The sequence below is a fragment of the Toxorhynchites rutilus genome, chromosome 2 (genome assembly GCF_029784135.1).
Source record: "Toxorhynchites rutilus septentrionalis strain SRP chromosome 2, ASM2978413v1, whole genome shotgun sequence".
In the NCBI taxonomy this organism is placed as follows: Eukaryota; Metazoa; Arthropoda; class Insecta; order Diptera; family Culicidae; genus Toxorhynchites; species Toxorhynchites rutilus.
Genome location: NC_073745.1, coordinates 262061776 through 262076729, shown reverse-complemented (window position 1 = coordinate 262076729; position 14954 = coordinate 262061776). Strand labels below are relative to the sequence as shown.

The 14954-nt window shown below is 36.2% G+C and overlaps 2 protein-coding genes across 2 annotated transcripts in view; one reads left to right on the top strand and one right to left on the bottom strand.

The window, feature by feature from the left end:
• Positions 1-14039, bottom strand: part of LOC129766846 (uncharacterized) — a 53047-nt gene extending 39008 nt beyond the window's left edge. Inside the window, exons 1-3 of the mRNA XM_055767449.1 lie at positions 13592-14039; positions 13122-13501; positions 12887-13059 (exon numbers count right to left, since the gene is read on the bottom strand). Coding sequence (XP_055623424.1) covers positions 12887-13059; positions 13122-13501; positions 13592-13984 — 946 coding nt within the window. The 5' untranslated portion in view covers positions 13985-14039. The remainder of the gene's footprint in view (positions 1-12886; positions 13060-13121; positions 13502-13591) is intronic.
• Positions 5628-6948, top strand: LOC129769089 (uncharacterized). The gene is made up of 3 exons (XM_055771111.1): positions 5628-6135; positions 6227-6606; positions 6678-6948. Exons 1-3 carry the CDS (start codon positions 5743-5745, stop codon positions 6856-6858), a joined length of 954 nt encoding a protein of 317 aa, XP_055627086.1. The 5' UTR covers positions 5628-5742; the 3' UTR covers positions 6859-6948.
• Positions 14040-14954: the final 915 nt, after the last annotated feature.

Below are 14954 nucleotides of genomic sequence, written 5' to 3'. Positions count from 1 at the left end.
CCACACAATCTCTCGCGGCAAAAAATGATAAAATTCAATTCACTTTTCCGTACTTCGGATATTATTTTGGAATGCATGCGATTTTTCTTAAATAACTCTTCAGAAAAAGATTTTAGTGGACTTGAATAGGACCGACGGTCTCCGTGGTTTTATGGAAGCAGCTGAAGATTTATGATTATGACATACATCGAAATGTGTATCCTTTTTGCCAATGCACGTAGTGAACCCAGTATGCATCTCTTCTTGCACATACTGCTATCACAGATGATTCTATATTTGGACCACCACCACCTTTACCAACACATAAAATAACCAATGCGTGCGTGTGGTTCAATCATACACAAGCAATATCCACCTACTCTTTTTTTTGATATTGTGCCAACGCAGGAAGTATCGTTCCGTAGATGGGCAGCATCGAGTCCGAAACCGGTCGGCTATAAAGGTGAATTTAACATCCTTTTCACGTTTTAAAGAATCATAAATGTTATGTCCTGTCGCGTCCCGCGTGTTTGGTGTGAATATCCACCTAACGGTATGAAGGAAGAAGGATTTACGTGGTATAGTAGTAACAGCTGAAGATGGTTGATTGATAATTCATTCTTGCCCTCGCGAGAACAATACACGAGATGGCTATATGTCGTAGTTTGCTTCCTCATGTCAATGAATGCGTACATTGACAAGAGGAAACAAAGCTTTGAGCATTAATCACGAACGCTATCGCGGTTTGTTTCTCATTACATTTTTTCTACCAGCACCGTTATTCCACATCTCATAAACACTTTAATCTATCTCTGGAAACGAATAAGAATCATATAATGCGTGCGTGTGATGCAAAAATGCAGGAGTTGTGTTTCCAGATTGGTCACCCTTACTGTAAAACTACATGAAAAAACAGGAAGTGGGTTATATCTATGGTATAACCGCAAGGGTGACGTAGGACTATCGTTGATTTAGAGATCATTTGTTTGAAGTTGAATCTAAATCCATTCTGAATGAATGAATAAATGAATATTTGGGAGACTTCGAAAACGAGAGCGTTACGTTGGAGGCACAAGGTTTTATGCATCCAATATAGGATACGAAAAACCTTGTTCTGAAGAATAATCTTCAGAAGCTAACCTGCTAACTGTACTTGATTGACAAATCACAAACCCAAATGTATTATATGGATATTTTATGGATAGAAAACATTCAATTAAACTCTTTCACATGAATATATTTTGAAAATTCCCAGAGGAACTGGCAGATTATTTTCAGTAACGATTAGTTATTTCCACATTTTCCTCGATACTGGAAGATACTGGTTAATACCAACTCGATAACCACCTGTTAATAGCACTTGATTGAAACATATTTGGTCACAGTGTTACATGGATAGAAAACATTCAATTAAACTCTTTCACATGAATATATTTTGAAAATTCCCAAAGGAACTGACAGATTATTTTCCAGCAATGATTAGATCTTTCCGGAACTTTCTCGATGCTGAATGGCGTCCTAACGGAAAGAGTTCTGCGCGTGTATGTGTCGATCCTTCGCCGTCCACCTCCTCCAGCACGTTAGGCAACGATGTTGTCTTGTCGATGTCCTCACGAAAAATGAATGTGTCTCACCACCAGAATATCGCTTAAGTATGCTTTTTGTGTGTGATTGAATCGAGAGAAGGTGTGGTTTACGATGGCAATTTGGAAGGCAAACTAGAGGGGAATGAACTCTCTGAGCTCGGAACTTTCGGCGAATGAGCAATAATCGATTGCGGGCGCATACAATATTGGATACGGAAATATCCTACTGATGGGGAAGAATAATCTTCTGAAGCTATCCTGTTAATTGCGATTGATGGAAAACCCCAAAACCAAATGTATTTGGTCACAGTGTTACATGGATAGAAAACATTCAATTAAACTCTTTCACATGAATATATTTTGAAAATTCCCAGAGGAACTGGCAGATTATTTTCAGTAACGATTAGATATTTCCACATTTTCCTCGATACTGGAAGCCCACCAGTGGTTAATGCCAACTCGATAACCACCTGTTAATAGCCGCGCGTGTATGTGTGTGTAGCGATGTCTTCCCAGGGAACCGTTTGTGGCATCACTCTCCTCCTGATAGATTCCCTTCTGGCCTAGGGTGCACAAACAGGCTCTTGGTGACACCGTTCATCCGCGCTTTCATGATAAATAAAGAGCTTCACCGCGACAGCGACAACATGCTCCAATCGCTGTTCAATTAGAACTGAGTGGATTTCCGAGCGCCGCTCGCTCGATTGGTGATTTCAATAGCCTGTTTTGAAAGCAATTTTAAGACTATTGAAACAAAGTTTTGGATCAAAAAGTAACAAGTATATAACGCGTAGACATTTTATCTTTCGAATGAAGTGTTTATCATACCATTTCGTTCAGTTGTTTAGGAGCTATTAACGCTCAAAATCTCGGTCTCCGGCGTAACGCTTTCGTTTTCGAAACTTTGATTTTACACCCCGGTATAGAAATGAAAGACGTAGTCCTACGTCAAAAGTTCCACATTGAAAACGTGTTTCGTTTGATGCTATTCCAAAAATTAACTTGAAACCATTGAATATAGTTTATCACTGTTATGTTATCGACTCGGGTATCAGAAAAGAGTTGAAAAGTAAGGTGACTTCCACAATATAGCGAGATATTTTGCTATCTCACGTCATTTGCGGCGCAAAAGGTACGGTATTTGCGCCATCCGACTATCATTCATTCGTGTCACTTTCGAAAAAATTTGGTTGACATTTTTATTCAAAGCGAAGTTCATACGAATACCTGTAAGATGGGAAAAATCGTAGCTTACGATAGACTTATACAATAGAATAAAATACAGTGTATCCAGAGAAATCAGAGAATCAAAGTTACAAAACACGCTCAAAGCTTATTTGTGTCTCCTATAACCAGAGATGCCAACCTTCCTGATTTGTCAGGATTTCCCAGACTTTTTGGCTCGTATCCTGACATCCTGACAAACACTCGATGTTGCCTGATTTTTCTGAAATGATCCCGATTTTTCAAGATTTTTTAGTTTTTTTAATTTTATCACAAAAAAAGGAGATCCGTATTACCGTATTATCGGGATTCCTGTCAAAGTTTTACTTGTTGGAAATAAGAACTGTCTGAAATAGCCTTTATAAAAAGCTATCCGGTCCTCCCTTGTATAGCGATTGCTCTTTCTTTCGTTTGTTATTTATTATTGCGTATTGATATTTATTTGAATGTTTAAAACACGTAGTGCGTTTATTCTACCTAAAATCCATTATGAAATTATGAAATTTTTGGCTTCACAATGACAGAAAATGAAACCGTCAACGCCAATTTAATGAAGATCTGTTTTTCTCTTATGTCAAAGATCACAGAGTTATAGATATTTAGTAGAGTTTCTTTGTAAAGTATATAATTATAAATTATTCAAAGACCGTAAATAATGTATGACATTTATTGTCGTAGTGATAGTATCTCGAACCACAATACTAATAATGCATAGTTGTGGAAATGCCTAGAAAAGGACCAGTGAAAGTTTGCTCAAGCATAAAACAAAGTAATAAAAGTAATAAAACTGAAACTGACAAAAAAGGCAAAGGTTCCCTTATGTTTTAGCAGTAAATTCGTGCCGCCATTGATGATGAATAAATCGAGACGTTGATCAAGAGTAATCCTCAGTATATGACAAATGAATTAGCAAATTCAATACAGCATCTAAATCCACCGTTGATGAGCATATGCTGAAGCTTGGTTACGTATTTCGAGACGATATGTGGGTTCCACATAATTTGAATGAAATGTCTGTCAATTGATTGGACGAAAATGCCGTTTTGAAGCAAATCGTCCACGGGATAGACGTCGTCTTTCCGAAAGGCCAACGCCAAACTGCATGTCTCGATAAATAGGACAGAATTTTAAAGCTATATGAAACATGGCGAAAGATTGTGGAACAAAACTGTACACATAAAACTGCCTTGAATTTTGTGGAGTGACCAATACAATGAGAGCTGAACCATATTTTTCAATCAATAGAATACTTGCACTTGACCATATATCGGACAGTAGTGATATCAGGTGGATACAGGTTGTTATTCGATGATGACAATACTGACATCCTTGAAAAAAAAACAAGTTTTTCGGAATTACACATGCAGAGCAGAACGCAAACGAGGAGCCCCAAAAAGCACACGAGGTGTCATTTAGAATCACAGTATTATTAATACTTTAATACTGTGATTCTAAATGACACCTCGTGTCGTTTTTTTTCTAAATTCATATCTTCATGTTGGTGAGTCTGACACGGCACCACTAAACTTTAAACTTTGCTGAATTTAAATCGTTTCCAAAAAAAATATACAATATATCGAGGTGGAGCGTGGATTTTGTTTTGAGTTATAAATGTTTGAATATTAAATCACATTTTTGTGTCAAAATTTCTAAGAGAGTATTTAACATGTTATTTTTCCTAATTAGTTCATTGTTCCATCATTGTTGCATCTTCCACATCAAATTTTAGCTCTTTGAGTGCGAAGGAGCGCGATAGCGTTGTGATGTTCGCGGTTAATGTGTGTGATGTTAATATGTGTGATGTTCGCGGTTAATCATGCATTTAGACTTCAAACTTTGATAAACTATTTTCAGTCAACAGAAAAGTCATAGTTTTTCTCAGGATTAGGAACTTGTGGCATTGTTTGATATCATACTTGTTATTTCACTTTACATTTAAGTCATCATTATCATCATCAGCTTTCCTGTATCTCACTACTTCGTGCTCCACGTGGTCGGAGCAGCCGAACTAGCTTATGATTCACCCCACAATTTCAACGTGCACCGAAATTCTTATTTACCTGGATTTTAACTAGTACTGGGAATATTCCGTTGCATTGGAATATGCCGTGTTTCCGGAGATGAATTCCAGTTGGAATTGTTATTCCACTCTACATCCACATTCCTCTGGACGATGGACTTAATAGTAAATAATGTTATATCATCTTACGGAATTCGAAGGGAATATGGAAAAAGCGGTAAATAATTTTTGAATAAAAAGCCCGATAAAATTAAATGAAAACCAAAATAAATTTAGAGAAACTATTTCTGTAATTGATGTTTCTTTTATACACCAATGTTTTCTGAATAACACTTTGTTTCTAACAAGAATTTATTTTATGGAATATTTTGTTTGTGCTATAAGTTGAGGTTCTCTCAACTTATAGCACAATTTAATTAATTTATATTAGATATGATATAATAATAGTAAGTAGTGAAAATAGTTCGATTGGAATTAGTTGTCAATGATGACTTTACCAAAGCTCCGAATCTAAAAAAAACTAAATTATAGTGTAGACTCAAACATGTTCATATACAATTTCATGATCAATTATATAAAACGATTGTCAAGATAATCAACAGCAAATTTTCTATGAAACGGAGCATTCGTGTGAACAAAATTAAAAAAGGTGCTGTTCATATAATTGAAGATACCCGAGTTCCCATAAGTACAGGTATGAATGGAAGAAGGAAGATTCGGAGATAAAAATGAAAAATCACCTATATAAGCATTCAGTCCAATGGTTGATGCATCAGTTGACAGAGTGCACTGCATCGAACAAGTTCGCATTATCCGCACAGAATAAGCCATTTTCACTGAATAAAATCTTCTAATAGTTTCAAACGTAAAACGTGTTAAGAGTGATTAGTAGCTTTGACTTTCTCATCAGTTATTCCTATAATTTCAATCAATATGAGGAAGGTACAAATCCGCCATCTGTTGGATCTTTCCATCGAAGAAAAGCGCGCATTTCTCGATTCGTTTGATTCGATTATGTCGGATTGTGATGGTGTCGTATGGAACTTCACCGGTCCGATTCCCGATGTTGACAGAGCCTTGCAACTGCTTAAGCACAAGGGCAAAAAATTAGCCTTTATTTCCAACAATGGGATGCGCACAATGGAGGAATATAAACGGAACTTCCGTAAACTGGGTATTAAGGTTCATGAAAATAATATAGTTCATCCGGCGTTGACAACAGTCAAATACCTCCAATCGATCAGCATGCAGGACGCGGTGTATTGTATAGGAACAGAGATATTCAAAGATTATCTGCGAAACGCAGGGTTCACGGTGCTTGATGGGGTGAGTATTCCTATAAGATTTTTGGTGTAAACAAACCACACAAAATATGAATATTGTCAAGCGCACCAATACTAATTTCAATTCATTTCAGCCCACAGAACAATTCCCTGACGAAAGGGTGGTGAACTCGGTGCGAGTCTACACCAGCTACTTTGAGGAAACCGACAGTCCAAAGGTTGGTGCTGTAGTAATGGACCTCGATGTCAACGTTTCCCTTGCGCATCTAATGAAGGCCAAATGTTACCTGGAGCGAAATCGAGACTGCGTTCTGATAGCTGGTGCCACAGATAAAATCGTTCCTTTGGATACCAGTATGGATGTAATAGGACCGGGTTATTTCATCGATATTTTGGAACGTGCCTCCGGACGGAAGGCACTGGTGCTCGGGAAACCTGGTCAGGCACTAGCTAATTTTGTGCTAGCACAGTTCAATGTGACGAACCCGAAGCGAACGTTGTTCATTGGAGATATGTAAGTAACAGAATATTTGATTCATAATTGAAGACATTCAGTTAATATATTTTGCAATATTATCATTTCAGGCTTCCTCAAGATATGGGCTTCGGAACACGGTGTGGTTTTCAAAAGATTCTTATGCTTAGCGGTGGTACGACGAAAGGAATGATGTTCTCCCACGACAAACCAAACGAGCTGCCCGATTTTTATGCAAATAGCTTCGCCGATTTCATCCAGCTATATGAAGATATTGCCAATGAACCATAGCTGCCATGAAAAAATTACTGTATTCTGACGTATCCTGTGGCACATCAGAGACAGAAATGTGATATAAGAATAGATACCTATAAATTTGTATTGCAATGAAATTTAGTTTTAAGTTTTTGTTGGTAGTTGAAGAAAGTATAAATAAATAAGTTATTAGTGAAAAATTTCCTTTTTTTTGATAATGCCAAATGGGGCAATTCATAGTCCTTGTTTCCTATGTTCTGTTCTTTGGATTACTGTAATGAATCCGTTTATTATCACCCATCAGGATACAATCGAGAAAATCCTACCTTTTTACCCCTGAAGCAATTGTTTATAGACGAAATAACGACGCCCAATGTCACTTTGCATTGGCTCTCTGCCAAAACTGTTTATCAAAACAATCAAATGGTCTTAGAGTCATGCGGAAGTGACTCGCAGCTTCTGATACATTGTCTCCATAACCTGAAAATGGCCCATTTTACATTGGGCTCGAAATGCGCTGCAAATGACGCCACTTGTAACCTGGAAACAATGCTCGAATTCACGAAAATTTTATTATCGATATCGGAAAAAGTCACCAATAAGTTCTAACACACTCCTAAACTCACACAATCTCTCGCGGCAAAAAATGATTAAATTTAATTCACTTATTGTTATTTCGGATATTATTTTGGAATGCATGCGATGTTTTTAAAATAACTTTTTAGTAAGTGATTTTAGTGGACTTGAATAGGACCGACGGTTTGCGTGGTTTTATGGAGGCAGCTGAAGATGGTTGATTCGCGATTCCTTTTTTCCTCGCGAGAACAATACACAAACTGACATATATCGAAATTAGTATCGTTTTGTTATCCTTTCTTCTAGACACATACTGCTGTCACAGGTGGTTCTTTATTTGTACCACCACCACCACTACCAACGCATAAGATAAACGAGGCGAGCGTGTGGTTTAATCATACACAAACCATATCCACCTAATCATTTTCTGATATTGTACTAAAGGTATGAATGAGGAAGGGTTCACGTGATTTGTAGTAGCAATTGATGATTTGTGTCAACATTTCTAAGAGAGTATTTAACATGTTATTTTTCCTAATTAGTTCATTGTTCCATCATTGTTGCATCTTCCACATCAAATATTAACTCTTTGAGTGCGAAGGAGCGTGATAGCGTTGTGATGTTCGCGGTTAATGTGTGTGATGTTAATATGTGCGATGTTCGCGGGTCATTAAATACACGAGATTGCAATATATCGCAGTTTGTTTCCTTACGTCAATCTCTGAGTATTCATCGCTAACACTATTGCGGTAGTCTTTCTCATAGTTAACACACACTCGGTCATATTCAATTACATTCTTTCCACCAGCACAATTATTCCACATTTCATAAACATTTACATCAATCTCTGAAAACGTATGAATAACAACAATGTGTGCGTGTGATGCAAAAATGCAGAAATACTTTCTATCAGACAGCATGAAAATCGACACGGTGCTTTTACCGAACAAAATTGTACGACTGTTTGCGACATCTTCCATTCTATCTTTAAACGGTTTTATTTAGCTTGTCCTGTAATCTGTTTGTATGTTTGCATGTTTGTAACGTGTTGTCTGTAGCGCTGACCCACATAAATAGAAATTTGACTCTCTTTCTGTTGACCAATTGATCTGAAATTTGGAACACACCTTTAACTCTGTAGTCATTATAAAACTGCGTATTTCACGATCTTATAAATTCAGGATGGCGGCCGCTACAAAATGGCGCATCACATATTTTCTCAAAACCTCATCGATATGGGTTTTCCAAAACCCCATCAATATGGGTATCAAATGAAAGGGCTTCACTAGTAGAATACGATTATTTATGAAAAATGCAAATCCAAGATGGCTGCCACTACATAACGGCGGACTACATATTAAGTCAAAACCCTGTTAATATGGGTATCAAATTGAATAGGGCTTGACTAGTAGAACACAGTTATGCATGAAAAATGCAAATCCAAGATGGCTGCCAATACAAAATGGCGGACTGCATATTTTCTCAAAACATCATTAATATGGGTATCAAATGAAAGGGCTTGACTAGTAGAATACAGTTATGCATGAAAAATGCAAATCCAAGGTGGCTGCCACTACAAAATGGCGGACTGCATATTTTCTCAAAACCCTATTATTATGGGTATCAAATGAAAGGGCTTGACTAGTAGAACACAGTTATTTATGAAAATGCAAATCCAAGATGGCTGCCAATACCAAAGGGCGGGCTGCATATTTTCTCAAATCCCGATTAATATGGATATCAAATGAAAGGGCTTGAATAGTAGATCACAGTAGATCATGAAAAATAAAAATCCAAGATGGCCGCAATCACAAAATAGCAAATTACTTTATTGAACGGTTTTATTTAGCTTGAACTGTTTGTATGTATATTTGTATGTCTGTAGGGTTGTCCCAAATTAATAGAAATTTGACCAATAGGAACTGACCGAATTTATAAAACAGCTTTATCTCTGCTGTCATTTTAAAACTGCTTATCTTGAAAAATCCAATTTGCCTCTACAAAATAGCTGATTCCATATCATCTCAAAAAAAAGGTTGATTGAGATATGTGTATCAACTATGTACTATGTACTATGTATGTACTTTCTGCAATCCACTCAATATGGGTATCAAATGAAATTTTTTGACTGATAGAATACAGTACAATGGTTTTATTGTAGAGAAATATTCTAATGAAACTAATGTACTAATGTAATGTAATAATAATAGAAATAATAAGTAATAATGTAATACTGTAATGTAAGGTATGTAATGTACTAAAAACTAGTAAATAAAATAAGTAAAAAAAACTTTTTAAGTTAAACGGTTTAATTGTGGGTAAACATAACAATGTACTAAAAGCTAGAAAATAATTAGGCAAGTAGCAGTTAGCAGTTATCACACCTCTCCTTCATTAGTCTAGGGCATTGATAAGACTAAAATAAAAAAATAAAATCGTGGGGCACGTTGGATTTCCATTATCTACAATTAGCGACTTCATCATATGTACCACGATTTTATTTTAGTCTGTCTGTTTTAAAAAATATACTCAGTTTTTCTCAGGATTAGAAACATTTGGAATTTTGGCATTGTTTGAAATCTTATTTGTTATTTTATTTGACATTTAAGTAAATACATCATTTCCATCGCCAGCTTACCTGTATCTCTCTAGTTCTTGCTCCACGTGGTCAGAGCAGCCGAACTAGCCTCGATTTTGACTAGTACTGATAATTTTGTTTAAAAGTCCAATAAAATTAAATGATACCCAAAATAAAATTAAGAAAAACTATTTCTGTAATTAATGTTTACATTATACACCAATGTATTGTGGATAACACATTGTTTCTAACAAGAACGTATTTTATGGAATAATTTGTTTGAGCAGAAAGTTAAGAGAACATGAGTTAATTTATGGAAGTATACAAGATCGGAATGGGTAGAATTGTGAATCAATGGCCTACGTAGGCATTTTGCTGACAACTAAGAAATAATGTTCACACGATGGAGACCTGCATCAGCGATTATCGGCCCTCCAAGGCGTAATAAAACGCACTACAATGTATGGAACAGGGCGAGTTCCAAGAAATCATCCGTAATCTAAACACACAACAATGTTCGGCAGTGACAAAGTTGAAAATTCAATCACCATGCACGATGTCGCGTCCTATTCCGTGGACGGCGCATTTATCGTGGCGATAATAATCGCCATCATCATCTACCATTGGCGGAGGAACGCCAAGCGACTACAACAACTGGAAGGGGCGCAGCGGAGAAACCGCCTGGACCATGCGAGCGCTGTTTGAGCGGACGGCGTGGGCCACCCATGCAGAGGAGCACATTTTGTGCTTACCAAGCACCAAGCATCAAATGCACACGAAGGCAAGAAAATCCAGACCATGCCAAACTCTGTAAATTTAAGAAATAAAATAGACCAGTCTAGATTCAACCTCGGAAGTATAAACTTCATTTATCCAAAATCCATGTTGGGCTCTTGCCCGACATTAGTGATTCAACAACATTTAGTTTTAATCAAAATCAATCTACATTAGACACAATTTAATCATAGTGAATAATGAAAATAGTTCGATTGGAATTATTTGTCAATGATAATTTTTCCAAAAGCTCTTAATAAAAATAATCTCTTAATTATAGTGTAGACTCAAACATGTTCATATACAATTTCATGATCAATTATATAAAAAGTTTGTCAAGAAGATTACTTCAATGCCACTCAGAAATCAGAATTGAGTATAATTCTTCATGAGTAAATACTTTTGTAGAGTTTCTCTACAAAATCCAAATCCAACATTTAAGGATTCCTACTAGTCTTCATTCTTCAAATGTTATGAGAGAATCGATGTTAAAGCCAAATTTCATATGTTCGCAATTTCCAACACATGATTGGAGCTACGACTTTCCGATATAAGTAAGTTATGCTAAAAAACAAAACATTCAAGGAATACAAAACACATAAATACATTTTCAAATGTTTACGCGTAATTTGGCTCAGCAACTCCGAGTAAAATTTTTATATCATTTTAGAGATTATCACTTTTTGTCCGATGAAGGAATGATTATTCAACTCTGATGGTTCATAGTACTTTATTGGATTTGCTATTGAGTTGGTTGGCAAAAAATTGTGATAGTCAAATATATTTTTGAAAAAACAAAGAAAAATCCATTTTTAATTTCTTCCCGATATTGTTGCTCACTACACCAACACATACTACGATAAAAATATGTACGTAAAATATGCTAATACCTGAAAGTTTTAGCTTCGAAATGATGCACATCCCATCGATATGCGTTGATTTTTCACAAAGTTACAGCATATCAAAAATCACTTAAGATTTCAACTTTTTTTTAACGGATAGTATTATGTCCTGGACCATATACATTTACTCTAAATCGTCTCAATATGCAACCAACAGTTGGTGTTGAGACTTTTGGTATTGATGATTATCTGCATAAAAATGTAATTGTAAGGAGTGATACTCACACCATTCACCAGATGATACTCACACCATTCACTCACTTCATTCTGAGAGTCGCGTATGATTGTATACTTCTGGTACGATTTGCGATTAAATGCTCCTCTAATTTACTCAAAACTCTGAAAAATCGGCTAGGAAAAACGGCTGAACGTATCAATATGAAACGTTCAAAGATGTTCAGGAAATACACCAGGCTAAAAATTTGCCTGCAAACATTAGAACTTACTGCGATATTTTCAGAATTACAGTGAATTTTGTAAAGCACTATTAAAATCCTGTGTTTTTTTATTTTATCATTTTTTTTATTTATTTCTTTGTTCATCTGACAAATTTCCCTTGGGTAGTATTCATTGGAGTTTTCAAAACTGCCTTTCGATTTGCGGTGCGATGGTTTTTTTATTGAATTATTCATCATCAAAGCCGAAAGGGTAATTTTTCATTCAAACTGAAATATCCCTGTGTGGGAAGGTCCTACAGGAACGTTCTTGGAGCCAAATAAAAGCTGGTTCATCAGGTTAATTGGCTTTGCTATTGGGATGGTAAGCAAAAAATTGTGTTAGTCCACAATATTCTTGAAAAAACAAAGAAAAATCGATTTTTCATTTCTTCCCGATATGGTTCCCCACTACATCTACCCAAACCAAGATGAAAACATGCACGTAAAATATTATAATACCTGAAAGTTGAAGCTTCAAAATGATGCGCATCCCATCAATATGCGTTGAATTTTCACGAAGTTACAGCAAGTCAAACATCACTTAAAATTTCTGATTTCGCACTCTGTTCCTCTAATTTTTTTTTCGAGTGTAATTGAAATTGTAAGTTACAAATGAAACTACTCATAGAAAAGGTTTCATTAATGAATTGTTATATATTATATAATTTATTTTATAACAAAAATATTGCTAATATGTTACAATAAAAACACTAACAATAATGGGTAATATAAATAATATCTTTTGTATCACATCATCCTTATTGTAGGGACTGAATAACATCAGTTAAGGTATGAACATTCAGCAACATCTTTATACAACTGAATGAAGTCTGCGAAGCTTTTTGCATAATAATCGGGCAATTCATTCGGTTTGTCGTGGGAATACATCATTCCTTTCGTCGTACCGCCGCTTAGCATTAGAATCTTCTGAAAGCCACATCGGGTTCCGAAGCCCATATCTTGAGGAAGCCTGAAATGACGACATAAAATTGGCCTGATATCACAAACAAAAATAGCAAATTTGCTACTTACATGTCTCCGATAAACAACGTCTTCTCAGGATTGACCACATTGAACTGCTCCAGCACAAAGTTGGCCAGTGCCAACCCAGGTTTTCCAAGGACCAACGCCTTACGACCGGAGGCACGTTCTAACACATCAATGAAATAGCCCGGCCCTATCACATCCATACTGGTATCCAACGGAACGATTTTATCTGTGGCACCAGCTATCAAAACGCAGTCTCGATTTCGCTCCAGATAACATTTGGCCTTCATTAGATGCGCAAGGGAAACGTTGACATCGAGGTCCATTACCACAGCACCAACCTTCGGACTGTCGGTTTCCTCAAAGTAGCTGGTGTAGACTCGCACCGAGTTCACCACCCTTTCATCGGGAAAGCGTTTTGTGGGCTGAAATGAATTGTGAATTAGTTTCATCCGTATTTTTTCGATTTTTTTTCACATCATAAATATAACAAAAAACTATTCTGAATAACTCACCCCATCAAGAACTGTGAACCCTGCGTTCCGCAGATAATCTTTGAATATTTCAGTGCCTATACAATACACCGCGTCCTGCATTTTGATCGACTTGAGGTACTTGACCGTCGTTAATGCCGGATGAACTATGTTATTTTCATGAACCATGATTCCCAGTTTGTTAAAGTTCTGTTTATATTCCTCCATTGTGCGCATTCCGTTGTTTGAAATAAATGTCAGTTTTTTACCGTTTTTCTTTAGCAATTGCAGGGCCTTATCAACGCCGGGAATCGGACCGGTGAAGTTCCATACCACACCGTCACAATCCGACATTATCGAATCAAACGAATCGAGAAATGCGCGCTTCTCTTCGATGGAAAGGTCCAACAGATAGCGGATTTGTTCCTTCTTCATGTCGATTGAAAATGTATGAAAATCCGATTAAATAATCAAAAATAATATTCACTTGTAACACGTTTTATGTTTGAACCAGTCGAAAGGTTTGGTTCCAATTCAAATGATTTATGCTCTATGCGGGAAGTGAGAACTTATTCGTTGCAGTGCACTCTATCAACTGATGGAACAACCATCGATCATTGGGCTTATGTAGCCGGGTTCTCATTCTTGTTTTCCAATCTTTCTTTCATCTTCATTCTTTCCTGTGCATTGAGAATTCGGGTAGCATAATTGTGAGGCTGTCGGAAAACAAACACCCTTCGCCTTCGTTTCCAGTATCTACTGATTGATAATTTTTCATGGAAAATTTATTTCATGTTATCTTACCAATCGTATCGTTCTACTGGCAATGGAATTGTAGACGAGAACCAATTCAACATTATAAGTATTTTCGGTTAGTTAAGAAACTTTCGCAATTGTCCTTGTTTGGTTTCTAATAGTATTCATATTATTACATAATCTAATTTCAAATCCAAAAAGTGGAAATTGGGGGAATAATCTCAACATTTACTATTTTAATGTGCCCTATTTTAGGACCCGCGCAGATAATAGACGTAAACGTAAATATTCCATGGGACAAGGTCTGATTGGACTCAAAGATTGTTTTAATTAACAATGTACAAAGGAAATCAATCACCGAAATATTTGAACACAGATTTCATTTGGGTATTCATCTTGTTTTATTAGGTTTTCAAACAACATACTTTACCGCTTTTTTATATTTCCATAATTTTTTTTTTAGAAATGGAAATGTGTTTTGTTGCAGGATCATGACAACAATTCTAACTGGAATACGTCTCCGAAAACACGGTATATTCCAAAGCAACGGAATATTTTCAGCATTTGTTAAAATCCAGGTAAATTTAAATTTGATTTGATATATGATCTTGAAATTGTAGGTGAATCAACCGATCACGTGGTGTAGGAA

Excerpts from the sequence above, each read along its gene's own strand:
- LOC129769089 (XM_055771111.1), top strand. The coding sequence starts at position 5,743 with ATGAGGAAGGTACAAATCCGCCATCTGTTGGATCTTTCCATCGAAGAA. Across the intron at positions 6,136-6,226 it reads GGTTCACGGTGCTTGATGGG|CCCACAGAACAATTCCCTGA; the intron begins GTGAGTATTCCT and ends AATTCATTTCAG. Across the intron at positions 6,607-6,677 it reads ACGTTGTTCATTGGAGATAT|GCTTCCTCAAGATATGGGCT; the intron begins GTAAGTAACAGA and ends TTATCATTTCAG.